Raw genomic sequence first — 22977 nt, 5'->3', positions numbered from 1 at the left:
CACACAGCTGCGCGCGCACAGGTGCTCGTGCGCAGAGCACGCAGGGGGGAAAACACCCATCCTAGCTCAGGGTCTGCACACACATACACACATGCACACACGTGCGCGCACACACGCATACATGCACATGCACACATGCACACGCATGCACATACACACGCATGCACACATACACACATGCACACACGCATGCACACGCATGCACACATACACACGCATGCACACATATACACATGCACACGCGCATGCACACATGCACCCCCAGAGGAGACCACCTCAGGGCGGGAACCCTATCTTTGCACCTCCAAAAAGAAGCGGGGCGTCTTTGCCACCCACAGGCCTGGCCACCATTCCTGAGGGGGAGGGGAGGTGGCCACGTGACCCCTCCCCCATTTTCCAGCAGCCCCCCGCCCCACCCCACCCCGGCCTGGAGGCCACGGAGAGATGGCAACTACCTCCTCTGCTCTCGCTGTCCGCAGGCTTCACCTGGATTGGCCGCGCCATCTGTAGAGGGAGAGGGAGGGGGGAGTTCAGGACGGGCAGCCGGGAAGGGGCCTGGGGGGGCTCTGCCCGAGCTCTGCAAAGCACCTCCACTGCGCCCCCTCTCCGGTCTCAGAAACACCAGCACAAACAAAAGGATACTTAGTTCCCACCTGCAGGGAGAAACTCCTAGCTCGCCCTCAAAACCCAACAATGATCCCTTTGAAAAAAAATGACTAAGTCCCAAATGGTATTGGCTCAGACAAACAGGGTTCCCTGGACGGTTTGCTCTGGCAGGCGCTGACTGACACTCAAGACAGCGCCCGCAGCTGCCCCTCTCTGGGCATATGGCTCTGCCCTTCACCCCACACACTGGCCATGATGGCGCTTACCCCACACCTATGACCTGGGCGGCCCCCTGGGGCTGAGCCAAGGTGGAGACCAGAGGACAGATGTGAGGGATATGCTTGCTTCTAGTTTAGAGCCTCCAGTGAACTCCTATTCATCCTTCAAAACCCAGCTCAAAAACCCTCAGGGCAGAGAACTCTCCCTCTCCAACAGTCCTGTGGCCCCTGCCAGGAGGTTGGACATAGGTGGGTCTTGCTTTGTCCCTCACCCTCCCAAACTGGGCAGGGCATGTGGAGGAAGGAGAGGAAATGGAACTGAGGAGGCCAGAAGAAAACGGCCTATAAAAGAGGTGCCGGGGACCGGAGTTCTAGTCCTCCCGGATCAGCGCATGGGGAGACAGGTGCCGAATCCACTTGTCCCGGGGCTCCCAAGGGAACTTCCCCTCCCGCTCAGAGAAGGCACCCAACAAGCATTTCCCATCCAGAGCCTACGTGCCTCCCCTCCCCATCAGCTTCCGACACGGAGGTCCGGGTCAGGGGCCAGGGGAGGCAGCTAGGCCAAAGTCTGGAACTTTCCACCCTCTCCCACAGCGAGTCCTCTCCCTCTTCATCCAGAGCCCCCTCCTCCTCCCACCCCTCCGCTTTGACCCACACCCCTCTCTCGGAGGCCCCCAGCCCAGGCTCCCCTCTTCCCCTGCGCCCCTCCTCTTCCTGAGCCTCCTGGCGCCCCCAACCCAGGGTCCCCTCTCTCTCCAGACCCTCCCCCCTTCACCTCCCCTCCCTCTACCAGCATGTCTGAGTTGCCTCCCCTTGAACTCAGAACCAGAGAGACCAGGTTTCCTGGCTGGCCAGCCCTCAGGGGGGACCCCGAACCCCCAAATTCCCCACCCACCCAGCCACCCACGCATCCCTTCCCCCACCCAGTCCCCCGGGTCCCCACCCCCTGTCGGTGGCAGGTAGGAGTGGGGGGGGTGGAAACCATCGGAACCACGGCTTGAGCCCAGCTTCTGGAGTGGGGCGCCCAGCGGAAGTGGGGGTGGGGAGGAGGGAGGGAGGGGGGTGCTGGGCTGCTCTGGCTCCCCGCCCCCCTCCCGCCCCCTCCCCACCCCGCCTCCGCTGGCCCCTCACCTCCTCGCCCCCTCCCCCTCCCCCCTCCCTCCCTTCCCAGCACCTTGGGCCGAGGAGGATGGGGTTGCCAAGGCAACGCTGATTCACCACACGGAAGCTGGCAATTGTTGTTGCCATGGAAACCGCCTCTTAGGGGCCGAGCCCAGCTCCTGCCTCACACAAAAGAGATATTTAAATATAATCTTTTCGAGATGGATGAGCTGGAGGAGGGAGGGGAGGGAGGGAGGGAGGGGAGGGAGGGAGGGAAGGAGGGAAGGAGGGAGGGGCGGCCCCAGGGAGAGAATTCGTCCCCCATCCCCCACCATCCACCCCCCTCGCTCTATTCTAAAGGCTGAGGCACCTGCTCCCCGCCCCCCTGCACCCCTCTTTCCATCTCAGACCCCCAACCCCGGGACCTCACACATCCTGCCGGGAGCCCCTTCCTCCTGTGCCGCTCTGCTGGCAGCAGGACGGGGGTGGTGATGGGATCCAGAGAACCCTGGGGGGTAGCCCCCTCTTTTCCCAGCCACAGCCCCCGCCGCCCCCCCCAGCGCCCGCCTTACCCAAAGGCCAGAGCCGTGCACCCGGCTGGCACCCACGTGCCAACGCCCACCGGGGCGTGCGGGCGCGCGCACACGCGCACACACACACACGCCACAGCCAGGAGGAGGAGCCCAGGCGGGGTGCTGGGTCTCCGCACACCCCGTCCCACCCCCCCACCCGCCGGCCCATCTGATTCTACCCACCTCCTTCCGGCTCCTCTCCATCTGCCCCAGCCAGGCCTCTGGCCCATCCACCTCCCTCCTCCCGGGGCTGCCCCGGGCTGCTGCACCCCTTCCTTCCTCTTCGCATTTATTTAACATTTCTGGTGCATCCCAGGCTGCGTAGTAATTTCCGCACCTCCTCTCCCCCCCTCCGCCCCCCTCCCAGAAGAAGTCTGCTAATCTGGTGAAGAAGGGGGGGGACAGCACCAGACAAGCACTTCTCCTGTGATGTCACAAGTTGGGGTACAGAGAAGGATCAGGGACGGGAGTCCAGGACAGAGAAGCAGCATGCTTTATCCTGGCTCTGCAAGGAAGAGGGAACCTCTTCACAGGGCTTTGAAGTAGGAGTAGGAGTGTGGTGGGGAGGTGGAGGCAACTTTTCACCCTGGACCCGGTGAATCTCCAAACAGCATTATGAGATGGGAGCATTGGCTCCCATTTTCTTTCACTGTTGGGAGAGTTAGAAAGAAGGGACGCAGGAACGTCAGCAGAAAGGCCACCCTTGCTCCGCTGTCAGTGCTGGGGTCCAGTGAGGACCCCTCCCCATTCCTCCAACCCCGTGGTCTGAAGTTCTGCGGTCTGGGGAGAGAGGAGGCTGGCACCCAGGCCAGCTCTGCTCCCAGCCTGTGCGGTGTGTCTTCTCTATGTGTAATCCGTGTGTGACAGAAGGGGAAACTGAGGCACTTGCAGGGATCAGGGACTGCAGGAAGAATCTCCGCTGGGCAAGCCCCAAGACAGCCTCTGAATCCTGGATTTACAACACCATGCCTTTAGAGAACTCCGGGGGATGACAGGGAGGGCGGGGAAATAGGGCCGCCCCATCTTAGGCTGCCCAGGCTCCCCCGCCGCCTTCCTCCTCCCCCAGCTAAACTCGAACCCAGCCCGTCTGGCAACCAGACCGACGGAGCTCCTCTCCAGCTCTGAATGCTACCCAGCTCCACCTTTAAGCCCACCTCGGCTCCTACAATGACCTGACGCTACGTTTCCTGGCTGCTACTCAGGAGGCTGAGATCCTAGGTTCAAAGCCAGCCCGGGCAGGAAAATCCTCATGAGACTCTGATCTCCAAGGAACCACCAGAAAACCCAAAGTGGTGCTGTGGCTCAGGTGGGTCGAGCACCCACCTTGAGCTGAAGAGCTGAGGAACGGCGCCCAGGCCCTGCGTTCGAGCCCCACAACAGACAAAGGAAACAAAAATGTCTCCTGGCCTCCTAGCCTCTTGGGCAAAGAGTGGACATGGTTCCTGGCTTGAGGAATAGTGTGATTTTCGGTGAGTTTAGCGCTTGCCGGCCCAGACTTTGGACAGCTGCTATGTCACGGGCATGGTGACCAAAGGGGACCCACGCTCCCTGGTGGGTCTCCTGTCATTCCCAGCATCACACCTAGATACCCGCTCCATTAGGCTTGTCTCCTGTCCCTAGACTCCAGAATCTTCTTTCATGCTGTTCTATATGGTGGCTGGCTTGACCCAGTCTGGAATATTTCAGATCTCTATGGATCAAAATGGCCCTGGCCTCCAGTCTAGAACATTCTAGATTGGCACTGTCCCCCACCGCACCAGCTTTCCTTTCTAGAGCATTCTAGATCTGTAATGTACAACATCCACTCTAGAAACAGCTGAGATCTGTGCTATCCAACACAGTAGCTGACTTCCATATTCTAGAACATTCTAGATTTATGCCATCCAGTACTAAAGCCCATCCATATGTGCCAGTTTAAGTTTAAATTGTTTCAAGCTGGATAACATGGAATAAGTTCGTTTCACCGGGTGCCTGTGGCTCACACCTGTCACGCTGGCAGCTCAAGGAGGCTGAAATCTGGAGGATCACAGTTTGGGGCCAATCCAACCTCTGCTCCCCAAAAACAACGTCTGTGAGATTCCACTCCTGATTAGCCAGCAAAAATGATATCAGACCAGAGCCATGGCTCAAGTGGTTAGAGCATCAGCTGAGCAAGTGTCAGGCCCCAAGTTCAAATCCAAGTACCACCAGGTACCTCCGTTCCCAAGTGCCACCCACCCCAGTTCCAAGCTCATCAGGCGCCAAGGGCCTGTGACTGCTGGCGTGCACAGAGGACATTTCCATCCTCATTCGATCGGCTGCTGGCCTGGCACAGACCTTGGCAAAGATCCCACCGCTCCATTCTGGCCCTCCTCTGTGTGTGTGTGTGTGTGTGTGTGTGTGTTTTGGGGGGGTCCGGTCGTGGGGCCTGAACTCTGGTCTTGGGCGCTGTCCCTCAGCTCTTCAGCTCAAGGCTAGCGCTCTACCACTTGAGCACAGCACCACTTCCGGTTTTTTTCTTTTTGCTTATGTGGTGCTGAGGAATCGAACCCAGGGCCTCATGCATGCAAGGCAAGCCCTCTACCACTGAGCCACCTTCCCAGCCCCTGTGTGTGTGTTTTGTAAATAAAGTTTTATTGACACATAGCTGTGTCCACTCATCTACATATTCTCTGCAGCTCCTTTCACACTCTGAGCGGCTGCAGGCCCGTAAGATCTGTCAGCACCTGCAGCATGCATGGTACACGTTACACAGAAATGGAATCTTGAATTACCTTTCAGTACAGTTATCAATGTGCATAGACAGGCTAGGAACAAGTGTGCAGGGTGTGAGTGGAGTGACAGTCCTGGCTCAGGGCTGGGGGGCTCAAGCAAAAGGGGATGTGACGCACAGGAGCGTGGGAGCAGTAGGCGGCTCAGCTCAAGAATATTCTAGAATATTCTCCTCTCCTTTTTCTCATAAGCAAGGACCCTCTGGTGGGGGAAGGGGGGCAGGTGAGTTGTTCCCTGCAGGGAACTGAGTAGCATCCATGGCTTCCATCCACTCCAAGAGCTTGGCAGTGAGCTCCAGAATGGAGAGGTGGGTGGATGGGTGGATGGGTGGATGGATGGATGGATGGGTGAATGGATTGGTGGACGGTGGACGGATTGACCGATGGATGGATAGGTGGATGGACAGGTGGATGATGGGTGAACGGGTAGATAGATGAGTGGATGAATGGGTAGGTGATGGGGCGGGTAGGTGGATGGATGGGGGATGGGGATAAATAGATGCATGGATGGGTAGATGGGTGGATGGATGGGTGAGTAGATGATGAATGGATGCATGGGTAGAGGATGGAAGAATGGTGGATGGATGGGTGGATGGGTGGCTGGGTGAATAGATGATGGATGGGTGGATAGATGATGGATGGGTGGATAGATGGATGGATAGGTGGATGGATGGATATATGGATGGATGGGTATATGGATGGACAGACAGTGGATGGATGGAGAGGTAGATGGATGGGTGGGTGGATGGACAGTGGATGGATGAATAGATGGATAGATGGATAGATGGATGAAGATGGCGGATGGATGGACAGATGATGGATGGATGGATGGATGGATGGATGGATGGATGGATGGATGATGGATGGATGGATGGATAGATGGATGGATGGATGGATGGGTGGGTGGATAGATGGATGGGTGGATGGATGGATGGATAGATAGATGGATGAATGGACAGGTGGATGGATGGATGGATGGATGGATGGATGGGTGGATGGATGGGTAGATGGATGGTGTGGTGAGACCCACAAGGTTCATGTGTTGGAAGCTTAGTCCTCAGTGTGGTGCTGTTGGGAGGAGGTGGGGCAGGGGTCCACGGGGAGGTGTTTGTGTCCTTGGAGTCATTAACGTATTTTGGGGGGAAGCAGAAGGCCGAGTCCTTAGAGAAAGGGCAGGATGCAGCTTCTCTCCCACCCGCTCAAGTCCCACTTCTCACGCTCTTACCGTTGGGATGCCCCCCCCACGAAGAACTCATCTGAGCCAGGCCAACACCGGCACCATGGCCTTAAACCTAGAGGACGGCGCGTGATCACAACCCCCTCTGCTCTGTCCCATTCCCAGCCTGGGGGAGATCACTGCAGTCACGGAAACCATGCACAGATTCCTTCTGAAAGGTCAGCTTTCCTGAGCAGCCAGCCCGTCCTTCAAAAACACCTTCTCCAAAGCCCCGTCCCCTGACCTGCTCACCTCTTCTAAGACCATGGATCATGGTCGTGAGGGAACCCCCAGAGCTCACTGGGCAGGGCGCCCGGGGAACCACGCTTCCTTCAACTTCGGTCAAAAACCATTCCCCGGCGGGGGTGGGGGTGGGGTCAGCTGGCACGATGCCACCCATCTGTTGGGAGCAGGGACCCGCCCACCCAGAGAGGGACGGCAGAGGTTGGGCACCCGTGGTCCACCCCAATAATCCTCGCTTCCTCAGCAAGCTGAGATCTGGAGGATCTGAGCAGAAAAGTCTGCACGATTTCACCTCCAGCAAAACGTTGGCCTTGGAGGCATGGTTCAGGCGGTACAGCACCAATGGAGCAAACAAGAGTACAGTGGGTGAGCGTGAGGCCTTGAATTCAATTCCAGGATGGTACAAAAGGGAAGAGAGAGAGATAAAAAGAAAACGAGGCTAGACAGGTCTAACAGGTGCAGTCAGAGAGACCGCGTGGAGGCCGAACACAGCCCAGCAGCCCCAGGGCACTGTTGCTCCACGTGACCCTGTTTTCCCTTCTTTTTGTCAGTCATGGGGCTTGAACTCAGGGTCTGGGCGCTGTCCCTGAGCTGCTCTGCTCAAGGCTAGTGCGTGCTCTACCATGTTGAGCCACAGCGCCCCCTTCTGGCTTTCCGGTAGCTTGTGGGAGATCCCAGGTCTTGCACAGCCTGCTCTGTTCCCTCCCTCCCTCCCCTCTTTCCCCCTCACCACCCTCTGCCCCAGCCACACAGACCTCCTCCTCACTCCTCTATAACGTACCAGGCTCCAGCCTGCCCCAGGGCCTTTGCACAGCTGTGCCCTGTTCCTGTTGATGCTTCCTCGTCCTTTAGGACACACACTGACCAGGTCCGCTTGTGCAATAGACAACCCGAACAACCAGGCACGAGCACCCTTGTGTGAAGGCGAGCAGGGTGTGCAGCAGACAAGGAACACCCATCCTGATCCTGATTCCTTTACCTCCTTCTCAGTCAGACACACATGGACCTCACCAGAAGTGCTGAGCCCCAAGGCTGCAAGCAAACTTGTTCCATCCCTTAGCCCCCAGACACCACATAGAACTCACCCCGGGCAAGGTCTTCTGTTCGTGCAGGGCAGTCTGAGCTTTGATGGCAGAATCCCTGGCACAATAGGTAAGGAAGGCACAGCCTGAGGAGGGAAAGAAACAGTGTGTGTGAGAGGGGGCGGGAGGGGCGGGGGGAGGGCACCCCGTGTGCACAGTAGCCCAAAGGTGGGCTCAATCCCAGTTCCCACGGATGGATGAGCAGACACATACCATGGTACTGAAATATTACTCAGCCAGGAACAAGCACAGGGCTGTGACTCATGCTACCTACAGCATGAAGGGAGCCCACCCACTCACCCAAGCCACCTTGGCTCAGCAATGAGAGCAGCAGACACGAAAGACTACAGGAAAGGTCTAGAACAGGGGTGGAGGGGGGGATCCAGAGACAGGAAGTGACCGTGTGATGCCCTGGAGCAGGAAGGAAGCGGGAGTTAGACTCTCACGGGGACCGGGTTTCCAGGGATGAGGCTGGCTGCCCACCGCTGCGCACGTATTTGATGCTGTCGAACTGAATGTACAGATGGCTCACACCTGTCATCCCAGCTACTCAGGAGGCCGAGAGCTGAGGATCAAGATTCAAAGACAGCCCAGGCAGGAAAGTCTGTGAGACTCTTAATCTCCATTCACACACACACACACACACACACACACACAGAGAAGCTGGAAGTGGAGTTGTGGCTCACATGGGAGCTCTAGCCTTGAGCAAAAAAGAAGCTCAGGGACAGGGCCAGGCCCCTGCTGCAAGCCCCGGAATGCGCACACCTTGTGGGAGGGTGGGAACAGCAGCAGGGGTGCAGCCCTTCCCCCCCCATACCCACCCCCAAAGGGGAGCCCGGGAAGTGGAAAAGAGGAGGCTGGTTTGGTTTTCATTACCTCAGTAGGGCAATGAGGTGGCTGAGATGGGGACTGGGCTCAGGAGGGGCACCAGAACCCCAGAAGGAGGTGGCAGGGATGCTTGGGTTTGGCAGACTGTGGCCTACTGTCCCTTTCTGAGCCGCAGCCCCCTTCCCCGCTGCCCTCCTCCCCCGAGAAGATGCTGAGATGGGAAAAGCCAGTCGGGAGAGGCAAGGGGTGGGTCCACCCCTGGGGCGGTCCAGAGCAAGGCTGTGATTGGAGGTCATCCTGAGGTGGGTGTGGCAGGCAGGACAGACCCTTGGGAGTTGGGAGTGAGGCCTGAGGGTGAAGGGCAGGGCCTGGGTTCTGCCAAGCGTCAGGGGAGGGAGGATAAAAATTTAAAGAGAGCCTTTAATCACCTTTCTACATTTTTGTCCCCCTCCCAAGTCCTTGGGGGCGGGGGGGGGGGGGGGGGGGGGGAAGTATATGAAGACAATTCACTTAAGGCCTGAAAGAAATCAGCCACAACTGGCAAGAAATCAGGCTGCAGGCAGAGGTTAAGCTAGATCACCATCTTTCTCCCTTGGCTGTTTTTCCTGGGGAGTCCTATCTGTGGGATTTGGGGGGGGGGGTGAGCACAGGAGAGTAGAAGTGATTACCCTCCCCTCCCCCAAACCGCCTTAGGAGCCTTCAGTCCTAGGATCCCAGGAAGAAAAATGGCATCCAAGTGTGCAGCAGCCGGGGACCGCTGTCCGTGGTGCTGAACCTCACGCCCGGGCCTTCACCTCCAGAAAGCTCCTCTTAACTCTCAGCTTTCCTGGTCTCATTCAGGGGAAAGAAAGTGTGGCCCTGCTTCCCCTGTCCCAAATATATACACCTTAGAGTGTGGCTCTTGTTGCAAGCTGGTTTGTAGGCCTCTGTTGAAGGCCTGACCCCCGGAATGGAGGAGGATTTAGAAAAGGACTCCTAACCGGGTGCTGGTGGCTCAGGCCTGTCATCCTAGTTACTCAGGAGGCCGAGATCTGAGGATTGCAGTTCGAAGCCAGCCTTTCTTTTTGGCAGAAAAGTCTCTGTGAGACTCTCATCTCCAATGAACCACTCAAAAACTGGAAGTGGCGCTGTGGCTCAAAGTGGGAGAGTGCTCGCCTTGAGCAAAAGAAGCTCAGGAAGAGAGTTCGGGTCCTGAGTTTAAGACCCACAACTGACCAAAAGAAAAAGAAAAGGTGTCCTTCTAGAGGGAACCAGTGTGACGTAACAAGACCCAATACAGTCTCCTCGCTTCGGGGGACATTTTGGCTGGACACAGAGACTCACACCTATCACCCCAGCTACTCAGGAGGCTGAGACTCAGGGTAGTGGTTGGAAGCCAGACGAGAGGAAGGTGGGGAATTTTGTTTTGTTTTTGTCAGTCATGGGGCTTGAACTCAGGGCTGCCACTGAGCTCTTTTGCTCAAAGGTAGCGCTCTACCACTTGAGTCATTGCACCACTTCCGTTTTTCTGGTGCTTCATCGGAGATAAGAGTGTCACAGACTTTTTCTGCACAGGCTGGGCTGTGATCCTCAGATCTTAACCTCCTGAGTAGCTAGGATTTCAGGCGTGAGCCACCAGCACTTGGTTATTCTTGAAATAACCACCGAGATCCTCCTACAATCTCATCTAGACACCAAACGTTAGATCTGCAGTGTAAAATGAGTCACTCGGTCACTGGACCTGGGGCTCTGATCTCCAGGGGCCAGGTGGAGCTCATGCCAATAATCACAGCACAAAGGAGGCAGAGATCAGGGAGATCCAAGTCTGAGATGAGCCCTGGGTATAGAGGAAGGACTTTTTCTGGAGAAAAAAAAAAAAAAACTAAACAGCACTGAGGGCGTGGCTTAAGTGGCAGAGGTGGAGCTCCAGATTCAGGGGTGGGGCTAAAGTAATACCGCACCAGTCTAGCAAGCCCTAGGCCTTGATTCAATTCAAACCCCATCCCGCAAAGAAAAAAATTAATTTAATTTCAAAAGGAGGAAAAATAAAGAAAAACCAGAAGACTGGGGTGATTCTTATGCACAAATCTGACCTTCTGTCCCTTCCCGGAAGCCTCTGACCTCAGTCACAGCCCACACTCTCACTGGTCACCTTTGAAGCCACCATTTCCTTGGTGGGCAGCCCTCCGTGGCTCCCAGTGCCATCACGACAAAGCCGAGTCCACCCTGCAGCCCACAGGGCCCTGAACAAGCTGCCCCTGTCCCCTCCCTACTCCTCTCCTCCCTCTCTGCCCCTTGCTTCCTCCACACCAGCCACATGGGCTCCTCCATGCTCCTCCACACACCAGGCTCCATCCTGCCCCAGGGCCTTTGCACAGCCCATAGCCTTCTGCTCAAATGCCTTTCCGTTGGCTTTAGAACAACAGTCTTCTGTAGTCATCACAAAGTGCATCTCTGACCACCAAACCATGCAGTCATCTTCCTCAAAACACATCGCGAATTATTTTGTTCACAACTACCTAGCGGTATTACATTCACATATCTGGCTGGGCACTGTTGGCTTATGCAAGCTCATTCTAGCTATTCACTCTGGAGGAGGCTGAGACCTGAAAAATAGAGGTTCAAAGCCAGCCCAGGCGGGGAAGTCTGTGCAGCCCTATCACCAGTCAACCAACAAAAAAAAGCCAGGCTTCAGAGAATGGCAGAGTAGAGCGCCAGCCCAGAAAGCAAAGCGGGATCACAAGGTTCTGAGTTCAAGCCCCAGTGGTGGCACACATAAAAACTATCTATTGATAAACCGATTCTAAGTGCTACAACCACCCCAGAGCTGCCCAGCCATCCACACTCCTCACCTCCCACCACAGTGACAGAGGCTCAAAGCACACAATGTCACACGTGGAAGTTCCCGCAGACAGAGAGCAGCACAGGCACCAGGGGCACCTGGCTGTCTAGGTCCCATGCACCAGGTGACACCCATGTTCACCTGGAGAGGGTGAACCCGGAGTGATGCCCACCTGCTTCTACCCCACCCACCCACCATCGCCAATCCCCCCCAAATCCATTCATTCATCCATTGTACCACCCAACCATCACCCACCAATTCACTCCTGCACCCATCCATCCACCCACCACTCATCCATCTGTCCATCCATCCACACTTCCATCTGTCCATCCACCCACCCACCCACCCATTCATCCACCCATCCATCCATCCACTCACCCACCCATCCATCCATCCATCCACCCAACCATCCATCATCCACCCACCCACCCATCCATCCATCTACCTATCCACCCACCCACCCATCCATCCATCCATCCACCCATCCATCCACCCATCCATCCATCCACTCACCCACCCATCCATCCATCCATCCACCGAACCATCCATCATCCACCCATCCATCCATCTACCTATCCACCCACCCACCCATCCATCCATCCATCCACCCATCCATCCACCCATCCATCCATCCACTCACCCACCCATCCATCCATCCATCCACCCAACCATCCATCATCCACCCACCCACCCATCCATCCATCCATCCATCATCCACCCACCCACCCATCCATCCATCTACCTATCCACCCACCCACCCATCCATCCATCCATCTACCTATCCACCCACCCACCCGTCCATCCATCCATCCATCATCCACCCACCCATCCATCCATCCATCTACCTATCCACCCACCCACCCATCCATCCATCCATCCATCATCCACCCACCCACCCACCCATCCATCCATCTACCTATCCACCCACCCACCCATCCATCCATCCACCCAACCATCCATCATCCACCCATGCATCCACTTACACACCCATCCACCCATCCACCCATCCATCCACCCACCCATCCACCCATCCATCCACCCACCCACCCATCCATCAATCCATCTGCCCATCCATCCACGCACATATCCATCCATCTGTCCATCAGTCTGTCCACGGATTAGTCCATCCACCCACCCTCTATTACCCATCCTCCATCATCCATCCATTCTCCCTCCATCCCCTGGGTGTCCATCAGCACCTCCCCCTCTTCCCCCGCCGCCCCCCCCCCATCCCTGCTACCTTCTGGTAACCTCTCACCCGATTCATCCACATGCCCACCTCACAATGGTGAGCCTCTGCTGAGCCTCCAGGTCTGTGAGGGAGACTGGCCCGCCCCTGGGGCATACTCTGTAGGTCCAGGTCTTCTACACCCAGCAGCCCCTCCCTCCGGCCTTAGTGACACCCAAGCCCAGCAGCTTCCCTGGATGCCACCTGCTTCTACAAAGCTCAAGCTCTTTTTCCTGTCTTCTTCCTGGGTGACCCAGGGCTGGGTGCTGCCGTCTCTGGGCTCCAGCCTCTTCCATGGCTCCCTGCTGGCCTCCGGGAAAGAGCACCAGCTCAGGCCAGCATCTGCCAGTGCTCACCCCTGCCCAGTGCCTCCTCCACTCCACAGCCCACCCTTCCATCGCCGAACTCCCTGCTGGGTTTCACGAGCATGAGTGTCTACCAATGAATCCATGAAATGCTTTCGCCACCTGGAAAACTCGTACGCGTCCTTCAGAACCCCGCTTCTAACGCTCCTTCTTCCTCCCTGCAGTGAGCTTCCTCTGGCAGAGCGCCTGCTCTGACTTGTCTTGTTCCCTCAACTCTGACCCCATCCTGACCACCGCCTGGGGCCAGGTGTGTGGAGTGCAGCTGCAGCCTCTGATCCCCTTTGTTCCTCCAAGGGCTTTGGGAAATGTTGAATACGTGAGCGAGCAAGTGAGTGACGGAATGAATCCATGTGTGAATGAATGAGTGAGTGAATGCAGGGATGAATCAGTGAATGAACAAATGAATAAATGAATGGGACTCGACTGGGTGTTCCCAGGGCCAGTGCCTCAATGGCTGAGAAAGCCCCCGCCTCTAACCCTGACACAAGCCTCCTCAGAAGGCCAGGCACCGGTGGCTCACGCCCGTCATCCCAGCTACTCAGGAGACTGAGATCAAAAAATCCAGAAGTGAAGCTGCATCCTGCCTTCCCCACACCGTGGAGACTTCCTATTTGGTGACCCCCGGACCTTTGCACAGTTGGCTTTGCTGCCATTAACCTCTCCCCTCGGCCCCCAGGGCTTGACTTGATCACCGGCCATAACCCCCCCCCCTCATCCAAGGGCTTTACACAGATTCCCCAATTGCTAGGATCCAGCACTCAATCCATCAGAGGCTTCATCAGCAAAGGCACCTGGGGAAACTGAGGCACAGAGCTGCCACCGCGATGGGTCACCGCGTACAAGCTGAGGAGCCTTGTCCACCCAGGGGGAAATGGGGGGACTATCCCGGCTGCCCAGGGTGCCAGCAGGGAGAGCTCAGTGCTCCTGTGCCCCCCTCCAGCCCCCTCCCCACCAGGCCCCATCCGTCGACCCCCCACCCCAGGGCGGGAGTCACACCGCATCCTCGCCTCCCGCCGGGCGCGCGGCTGCCATCCCCATGGCAACCACAGGCCAGGCCCCACCGCCGAGGCCGCTCAACCTCCGCTCTAAGACAAATATTGTCATTAGCATGCAAATGCACCCGCGATTAGCATCAACGGGGACCGGGGACCCCCCCCAGAGCCCACGCCGCGGGACCCTCCCCTGGGCGAGCAGTCCCATCCCCACCCCGAGGGGGGGGCTGTGGGAAGGAACCCCAGTGCCTGAGCCCCTGGCTGGAGTTGGGGGGGATCCCAGGGAGACACTCCCCCCACTCTGGGGGAAGCAGGGGCCCGGGGAGGGGTCCGGGTGTGGCCCTCCATCCCCCATGCTGGCTGTCTCCTCATCCAGGGCAATCTTTGGGGGGCTCCCCCCTTCAGATTGGGGGGGAAGCCTGTGGCACCTCTGCCCACTGACACACACCTGTTCCCCTGGCCTAAGAGATGGGGAGGGGGTGCCTGGCTCTGGTGGGATCCCCATTTGGGCCTCAGTTTCCCTGAAATGCACCCATCCCGTGGGGATTCCTCTCCCTCCCCCCCCCCCCAGGACTGAATGTCCCCCAAGTGAAGAATCAGATGGTATAAGCAGGCTAACGATGACGTCCCACATCCGACAGTGCCAGATGTCGGTCCGGGTGGCGTCGGAGGGAGGCTTTGCACCCCAAGGTGGTCACACACACACACACACACACGCACACGCACACACACACACACATGCACACACACACACGCACACACACGCACACACACACACACGCGCACACACACACGCACACACGCGCACACACACGCACGCACACACACACGCACGCGCACACACACACACACACACACACGCGCGCGCACACACACACACACACACACGCACACACACACACACACACACACACACACCTTCCCAGGCACCTGTGCAAGCCCCAGCCCCGGCATTGCAGCCTGGTGAGCACGTTCCCACCCTTGGGAAGGGTTTCTTTCCATCCTTCCAGCCTGGAAATCCAACACCACCACCCCTTCTTCCCATAGCTTTGGGACACCCTGGCATGCACCCTGTTGACTGCCAGACATGAAGCCGAGGGCTGGCCGCAGACCAGAGAAGGACAGACACCGGCCCCGAGTCACACAGCTGAGCCTCACACCGCTTTGGCCAGAGCTCCTGGCCCTTCACACACCCCTCGCCTTCTGAGTGCCCCACAACCCAAGGACCCCTGCTGCCTCCTGGGAAGGAGGGAGGTCGCGTCCATTTTGAACCTGAGGGAAACCCCCTCATTCCTTGGGCCCAGACTGACCAAGAACCCCCAAACCATGGACGGTGGATGTCGGCGCTCAGGGACACCTGCTTCTCGATTTTCATTTCCCAAGGAGAGATCACACATGTCAAAAGCCTCCCCCCCCCCCCCCGCCCCCGCCCCCAGGCATCCCTGGAACCCCACATTCTCCATACCGTACACAAGCCTGCTTCTGTGGACACGGGGAGACTGAGGCTGGAGCAGCCTGCCTGGCCCGCACCGCCCCGCAACACCCGAGATTTTTAAAATGAGGGAAGGCTGACAGAGCCACCCTTAGCAGGGACAGTGGAAGCCCCCCATTCTTACAGGAGTCCTTCTAGAATTGGGTGTTTTGGTAAGACGAGGGGTTTGAGAATGAGAAAAGCCCTCTGGCCAGCCCCATACCCGCGCCCTCCCCCCCCCCCCCCCCCCCCGCAAACCTAACTTGGGGCTGACCAGGAGCCCCTTTTTCTTCTTAGCTGGGTACGGGACTCAGATTTCTCAGACACCCCCGTTTGTGATTGTGGGTTTAGAAGATGAATGGGGGATGGGATGGTGGGTCTTCCTTCCCTCCCCCTCCAGGTACCAGCCTGGGGAGGGGGAGGGTCTGGCTGGAAGTGACAGGCCTGAGATCCATGCCAGCCAACCCTCCTGGTGGGCTGCCACTCATTCATTCATTCATTCATTCATTCACTCAACAAACCTGTCTTCCCCCTCAGCAGGCATCAAAGCGGGATGGGGGCGGGGAGATGGAAACACACAGGGTCCGAGAGGGTCACAGACCTCGGGGGTGAGTCTCTAAGGCCTCGTCCAGGGTCTTGCTGGAAGAAGAGGGGGGGACCCGGGTATGGTCAGCATTTGGTCTTCCGGGTTCCAGCCCCCACGACTGACAGGGAGAGCTTGCCACACGATCTCAGAGCCTGGGCCCCAATCAGAGATACCGTCACCTGTCACCCCTCCCCGAGGCCATCAGAGAGAGAGCGAGCACACTGGGGAGGGAGGGAGAGAGGGGCAAGCTGGGAGTGGGGGGGAGCAGCAGCCAGGGCTCCCCACCCCACCTGGCTGGCAGAAGCTGCCCACGCCTCCCTCCTCCCCCCACCGTCGTCCACCCCAGGATCAGCAGCGCCCGGTTATTGTCTTGGCCTCAGACCCCCACACAGCGCCACACAGCTCGGCCAGCTCGAACTTGAGCCAAAGGTGGGCTCGGAAGAGAAGGAGAGGGACCCCCATGCCCAAGGGGCAGACGGACAAGACACCCCAAGGGGAGGCCAGGTGACAGCCTGTCACCCTCCACACACACACACACAGACAACACAACACAACACAACACACCCCCAGGCCGGCCCACCCCGAGCCCCCCACACACACCCTGGCTTCCTTTGTAGTTACCGATCAGCCCTGGCAGGGGGGGTGTCCAGGTCTCCCCCCCCCACACACGGAGCTGTCCCTCACCCCCACCCACCCCGAGGGGGGGCACAGGCCTGGCTTTGTGCAACGCTGGCCCCAGCCAGCGATGGAGTCGAGTCGGAGGTTCAAACTTCCCTGGGGCCAGCAGCGGAGGCCTGGGGGGGGTGGGGGTGGGGGCTGAAGGATGGGGGAGACAGGGGGGGAGGGTGTCTGGGAGGCGCCCCTGGCACCGGGGCAGGAAGGAGTGGGTGGGGGGGGTGGAGGGGATGGGAAGGGGGGTGGAGGGGATGGGGGGTGAAGGGGATGGGAAGGGGGGTGGAGGGGATGAGAGGGGGGTGGAGGGGAGGGGAGGGGGGTGGAGGGGATGGGAAGGGGGGTGGAGGGGATGAGAGGGGGGTGGAGGGGAGGGGAGGGGGTGGAGGGGAGGGGAGGGGGATGGAGGGGATGGGAAGGGGGGTGGAGGGGAGGGGAGGGGGGTGGAGGGGAGGGGAAGGGGATGGAGGGGATGGGAAGGGGGGTGGAGGGGATGGGAAGGGAGGGTGGAGGGGAGGGGAGGGGGTGAAGGGGAGGGGAGGGGGGTGGAGGGGAGGGGAGGGGGGTGGAGGGGAGGGGAGGGGGGTGGAGGGGAGGGGGTGGAGGGGAGGGGAGGGGGGGAGGGGAGGGGGCGGGGCGGCGGGGCGGGGCGCGCCGACCCCCACCTTTGTGCATGCCCGTGTACGGGTCCTTCAGCACCGTCAGCTCGTAGATGCGGCCGAACTGCTCGAAGAGCGGCTTCAGGTCCTGCTCGTCCAGGTTGCGCGGGATCTGGCCCACGAACAGCTTGATGGCGTCCAGGTCCTTCATGCCGTCGGGCTGGGCCCCGGGGGGCTCGGGCCCGCTGCCGCCCACCGGCGAGGGCCGCGGCTGCACGAGCTGGGGCTGCTGCCGGCGCGCCTCGCTCTCGGTCAGGCGGGCCATGGCGGGCGCGGGCCGCGGAGGACCAGCGGGCGACGCCGCCCCGCCCGCCCCGGCCCCGCCCCGCCCCGCCCGCCCGGCCCGCCCGGCGGCGGCGCCACAGCGGCCCCCGGCGGCCGCCGCGCGCACTGCAGCCCGCGCCAGACCCGGCCCGGCCCGGCCCGCCCGGCGGCGCCGCCACAGCGGCCCCCGGCGGCCGCCGCGCGCACTGCAGCCCGCGCCGGACCCGGCCCGGCCCGGCCCGCCCGGCGACGGCGCCACAGCGGCCCCCGGCGGCCGCCGCGCGCACTGCAGCCCGCTCCAGACCCGGCCCGGCCCGCCCCGCCCGGCGACGGCGCCACAGCGGCCCCCGGCGGCCGCCGCGCGCACTGCAGCCCGCGCCAGACCCGGCCCGGCCCGGCCCGCCCGGCGACGGCGCCACAGCGGCCCCCGGCGGCCGCCGCGCGCACTGCAGCCCGCGCCAGACCCGGCCCGGCCCGGCCCGCCCGGCGACGGCGCCACAGCGGCCCCCGGCGGCCGCCGCGCGCACTGCAGCCCGCGCCAGACCCGGCCCGGCCCGCCCCGCCCGGCGACGGCGCCACAGCGGCCCCCGGCGGCCGCCGCGCGCACTGCAGCCCGCGCCAGACCCGGCCCGGCAGCCGCGCGCGTGGGAAACGCCGGGGAGCGCGGGGAAGACGCCAGATCCCGGGCCGAGGGCGCACGCGCGCCAGGCCGAGGCCCCGCGGGGCCAGGTGGCGCTCTGGAGAGTCTGGAGCGCGACTTCCTTAGGGAAATGGAGGCCTGGGGTGTGAAGGGGGGGGACGCACAGAAGCCCGCGGGGAAACTGAGGCCACCACGTGGGCAAGCGGAGGTTGCCTCTGGGGAGAACAGGTGTGCATGAATCCCACGTGCATTTATAAAGACGACACACGCACACACACACCGGGCTCCGCACACAGACGACATCATCCAATCCGCAGGACAATTCAAGCCAGGGACGTGTCAACAGCCAGACTGGGCCAGGTGAGCATGGGTTCATCTGTGCAAAGGCCCTGGGGCATGCAAGCCACTGCTTGCGGGAATCGCAGGAGAGCAATGGGGGGAGGGGATCACGAGGGTACCAGGTGACACAGAGAAGAAGGAAGGGACTCACGAAATACTAACGTGAGCCTCAGGCCAGGACTAGGGTGGGGACACACCATGCTCTTGTTTAAGGTGCATCATTCAAGCAGGGAAAGTGGCTTCGTGGTAGAGCGCTTGCCTAGTATGCATGAAGCCCTGGGTTCCATTCCTCAGAACCACATACACAGAAAAAAGCCAGAAGTGGCGCTGTGGCTCAAGTAGTAGAGCGCTAGCCTCAAGCAAAAAGAAGCTCAGGGACAGCGCCCAGGTCCTGAGTTCAAGACCCAGGACTGGGGGTGGGGGAAGATACAGAATTCAAGTATAGACACCCTCCTCCCCCCACCCCAAATTCAGTAGTTAGATAATATGCCATCCTATGGACAGGCTGGGTTTTTCCTGTGGTATACACACTGGAGCATCACACAGCTCCGAACAAGATGAAGATTTTTACGTGGGAGGGCCCCTGAGGCCACGGCACTCAGTGAGAGAATCAGACACACAAGGCCCCACGGTGAAGGGCTCCATCGATAGGAAACGTCTAGAACAGGTGGCTTCACACAGGAAGGGGACTGGAAGAGGAAAGGGACTGGGGGGGGGAAGCTCCTGGGGTCAGGCTTCCTTTGGGGTGACGTCACACCATGTGGAGAATGAACTAGAGTGAGGAAAACAATGCATGAAATCAAAGCCTTAATACTACCGTTGTCAAAAATCAACTGGGAAGAGGATGCCAGTGGCTCACGCCTGGAATCCTGGTTCATAAGACTCTCATCTTCAACTCACCACCATTAAAAGGCCAGAAGTGGAGCTGTGGCTTGAGCCAAAAATAAAATAAAGATAATAAAATTAAGCTCAGGGACAGCATCCAGGGCCTGAGTTCAAGCCCAGGACTGGCACTCACACACACACACACACACACACACACACACACACATCACAACTAGGGTTGAGGGCACAACGCTGCCTGGCCGGGCTTTGAATCACCATCCTCAGGATCTCAGCCTCCTAAGGAGCTATGATGAGAGGTGTGAGCCCCCAGCATCACAACCATTTTCTGCCTGATGACGCTTTCCCCACCCTCATTCCCCACAGCAACCTTAAGAAGTAAGAGCTGTTTTTATTTGTAAGAACAGAGCAGGGACTGACGCCCAGAGAGGTCAAATCACTTGCGCAAGATCACACAGCACCAACTGTGGGGCCTCAAACCAGGAAGCTCAACTCTTCCCCCCCTCCCCATGATGCCACACGGTCTTCCTCACTCACGCTGCTGGCACCTGGCCCTCCTTGCTTCCTTATTTGCCACGTGCTAAAGAGAGAAAAGCGAGGGGGCCCTGGTGAGGACTCAGTGTAGCTTGGCATGGTGCCCGGAGCGCTCCACAAATGGCCATGGCTGGCAGCCACCTGTCACACACACACACACACACGCTGACAGGAGCGCACGCTGGGTCGGCTTCGCAGCAAGGCTGGGCCAGGGGTCGGAGGTTTTTCCACACCCATGGGCTCCTCAGTGCCCCGGCATTCAAGCTCAGCCCAGGCCTGGCCAGGCCTAGCAAAGCTCCGGGGATGCTGGGGCTGGTCCAGCCAGGGCTCTGTTTCCATGGAGACGTGAGTGGGATGCTCTGAGCCCTGTAGGCCTCCATGTGCTGGGAGGATGGGGGGGGAGTGTGGGTGGGAAGAGGGAGGAGCCACGCAGGGCTGGGCTGGTCTCCAGGGGCTCCCGGCTAGCGCCTCAGTTCCTGTAAAGTAGGCCTCAAATTGCTGTTCTGGCCCAGCTGACATGAATCTGATGGTTACACTTCTGGTGGTAGTGGGGTTTGAACTCAGGACCTTGAGCTAGCTAAACAAGGTGCTCTATCTCAGAGCCACACCCCTTACCGTAAAGCCACGCCCCTACCGGTGGACTGAGCCGTCACTTGAGCCACGCCCCCTCACAGATGACACCCTCATCCCGGCCACACCCTCCAGGACCACGCCCCCTCTGCGTGGCCACGCCCTGCTCCTTGACCACGCCCCCAGACTTGAGCCAAGGCCTCGGCTTGTGTTTTGTGCCAGTCCTGGGGCTTGAACCCAAGGCCTGGGCGCTGTCCCTGAGCTATTTTTACTCTAGGCCACTGTGCTACCACTTGAGGCTGTAGCTCCACTTGGTAATGTACTGGAGAGAGTCTCAGCGACTTTCTTGCGGTGACTGGTTCTCAACTGAGGTCCTCAGCTGTCTTCTGAGCAGCTAGGATTCCAGGCCTGAGCCGCTGGTGCCCGGCCTTTTAGCTATTTTTGTTTGTTTGTTTTTTTAGCTAGCGTCTAGCATTTTTTTGCAGTGAGCAGCATGGGCTTTAATCCTTCTATTGATGCTTCCCTCATAGCGGGAAAGACAGGCATGTCCCACCATGCCTGGCTTGTTGGTTAAGATGCGGTCTCCCCAAAGGAGAGGAGCACAAAGGTGCAATGTGTGCATCCGGTCGTATAAAATAGCATTTATCGACATGAGCTCTAGGGGATGGAAATGACATGCTTTTCTTTGTTGCTGTTTTTGTTTTCTGTCTCATTTGTTCATTTATCTGTTTAGGGGAGGGTAAGAGGGAGCAGAAATGGAGGGACAAAGGGTGAGCAAACAAGCATGATCTTCGCAGGGCTCTGTGTTGGACGTGAACTATACGGGAAGGAAAAACTCAGAGGGCGCCGGGGAAGCGACGGGATCCAGAAGGATCTGTACTATTTCACCACCTCATGCAACTGCAACCTCTCTGTATATCACCTTTATAGTTCTTGTTGTTGATGTCGGTCGTGGGGCCTGAACTCTGGGCCTGGGCGCTGTCCCTCAGCTCTTCAGCTCAAGGCGAGCGCTCTACCACTTGAGCCACAGCACCACTTCCGGTTTTCTGGTGGTTCATTGGAGACAAGAGTCTCACAGACTTTCCTGCCCCAGCTGGCTTCTAATGGTAATCCTCAAATCGCAGCCTCCTGAGTAGTAGGATTACAGGCGTGAGCCACCAGAGCCCAGCTCCTCCTCCCCCTCCTTCCTGACTTTTCTCCTGTTCTCAACATTTTGAAATCAACAAAGTGTAAAGCAAAGGGCAGGAATCAGCCAGGCACTAGGGACCCAAACCTATCATCCCCGCTACTCAGGAGGCTGAGATCTGGAGGATCAGAGTCCAGGGTTAGCCCTCGCTGACCTCTTCAAGATTCCAACTCCAAGTAACCAGCAAAAAGCTGGACTGTTAGAATAGCTGCAGTGGTAGAGTGCCAGCTGCTGTTCAAGCCCCAGTACATTCTCTCTCTCTCTCTCTCTCTCTCTCTCTCTCTCTCTCTTCTCTCTCTCTCTCTCTCTCACACACACACACACAGGGCACAGGGTAAACCACAAAAAACCACTGGCTCTGCCTTCTTGAGGTCCTGGTAGTGGCTATAGTGCCTTTGGGAGAAAGTGAATGCATCCACATTTTTTCTTGTCACCCAGAGTAAATGGGGGACCCAAGGGGTTCCCCTGGGACGTCAAGAAGCCCAGCAACAAGCTGCCAGGAGTGCCTGGCATGGGCAGCTTGAACTCAGTTTCTTCTTTGTAACTTTCCAGAGGCTGCCAGCGACCTTTCCAGAAGCCAGGGCCAGCCGGTCCCTCCCGTCCTTGCCCTCCTCCCCAGTGCAAACCACACGTCTCCCTCTCCCCACTTCTCCCCTCATTAGCTCTTTCTCCCAACCACCCAGGCTGAGCCCTGCCCCAGGGCCTTTGCACAGGCTGTCCTTGCTCTCCATCGCAGCCCTGTGGTTTCCACATGGCTTCCTCCTTGTCGCTTTGATTTCACTCACAGGTCCTTCCCTCAGGGACTCTTCCCAGTCCCCCGAGACTCCCTGTGCCCCGTCAAAGCCATCCACGGCACAGATCCTATCTACAGGTGTCTTCACCCACTTGGGGCCTGTCGCCCCCCTCTGGTGGCTGGGGAGGGTGTACGAGGTCTGGAATCAGGGTCTCAGGCTCCATCGCTGAGCCCTGCCCCCCCACCCCAGTCCGTTTTCCCTTTGTGATGTTTCCATTATAGCCTAGCACTTCTGCTCAGGGCTAGCCTCAGACCCTGGCCGCTGTGCAGCCCCTGTAAGGGGCGGGGCCCCAGCACCAGGAAGCCTGAGACAGCCAATACCCACCCTGCATTTATGTCGCCGATCAAGAAAAACCCCTCACCACTGGGCCCCGGTAGCAGGAGGCAGGCTGGGGACG

At 59.0% G+C, this 22977-nt stretch overlaps 1 protein-coding gene across 21 annotated transcripts in view; it reads right to left on the bottom strand.

Moving 5' to 3' along the window:
- Celf5 (CUGBP Elav-like family member 5) overlaps nucleotides 1-17675 on the bottom strand; it is a 32545-nt gene extending 14870 nt beyond the window's left edge. For 10 of the 21 annotated variants that reach the window (XM_042669873.1, XM_042669876.1, XM_042669878.1 and 7 more), the window contains exons 1-3: nucleotides 17417-17561; nucleotides 7792-7874; nucleotides 456-504 (exon numbers count right to left, since the gene is read on the bottom strand). In XM_042669873.1, coding sequence (XP_042525807.1) covers nucleotides 456-504; nucleotides 7792-7874; nucleotides 17417-17561 — 277 coding nt within the window. Of the gene's footprint in view, nucleotides 1-438; nucleotides 505-7791; nucleotides 7875-17416 lie in introns of all 21 variants that reach the window. The other 11 variants (XM_042669872.1, XM_042669874.1, XM_042669879.1 and 8 more) reach the window with 3 other exon arrangements.
- Nucleotides 17676-22977: the final 5302 nt, after the last annotated feature.

The sequence above is a fragment of the Dipodomys spectabilis genome, unplaced genomic scaffold, assembly GCF_019054845.1.
Source record: "Dipodomys spectabilis isolate Male_0828 unplaced genomic scaffold, ASM1905484v1 ptg000511l, whole genome shotgun sequence".
In the NCBI taxonomy this organism is placed as follows: domain Eukaryota; kingdom Metazoa; phylum Chordata; class Mammalia; order Rodentia; family Heteromyidae; genus Dipodomys; species Dipodomys spectabilis.
Note: the sequence above shows the minus strand (reverse complement) of the source record. Positions and strands in the feature narration are given on the sequence as shown.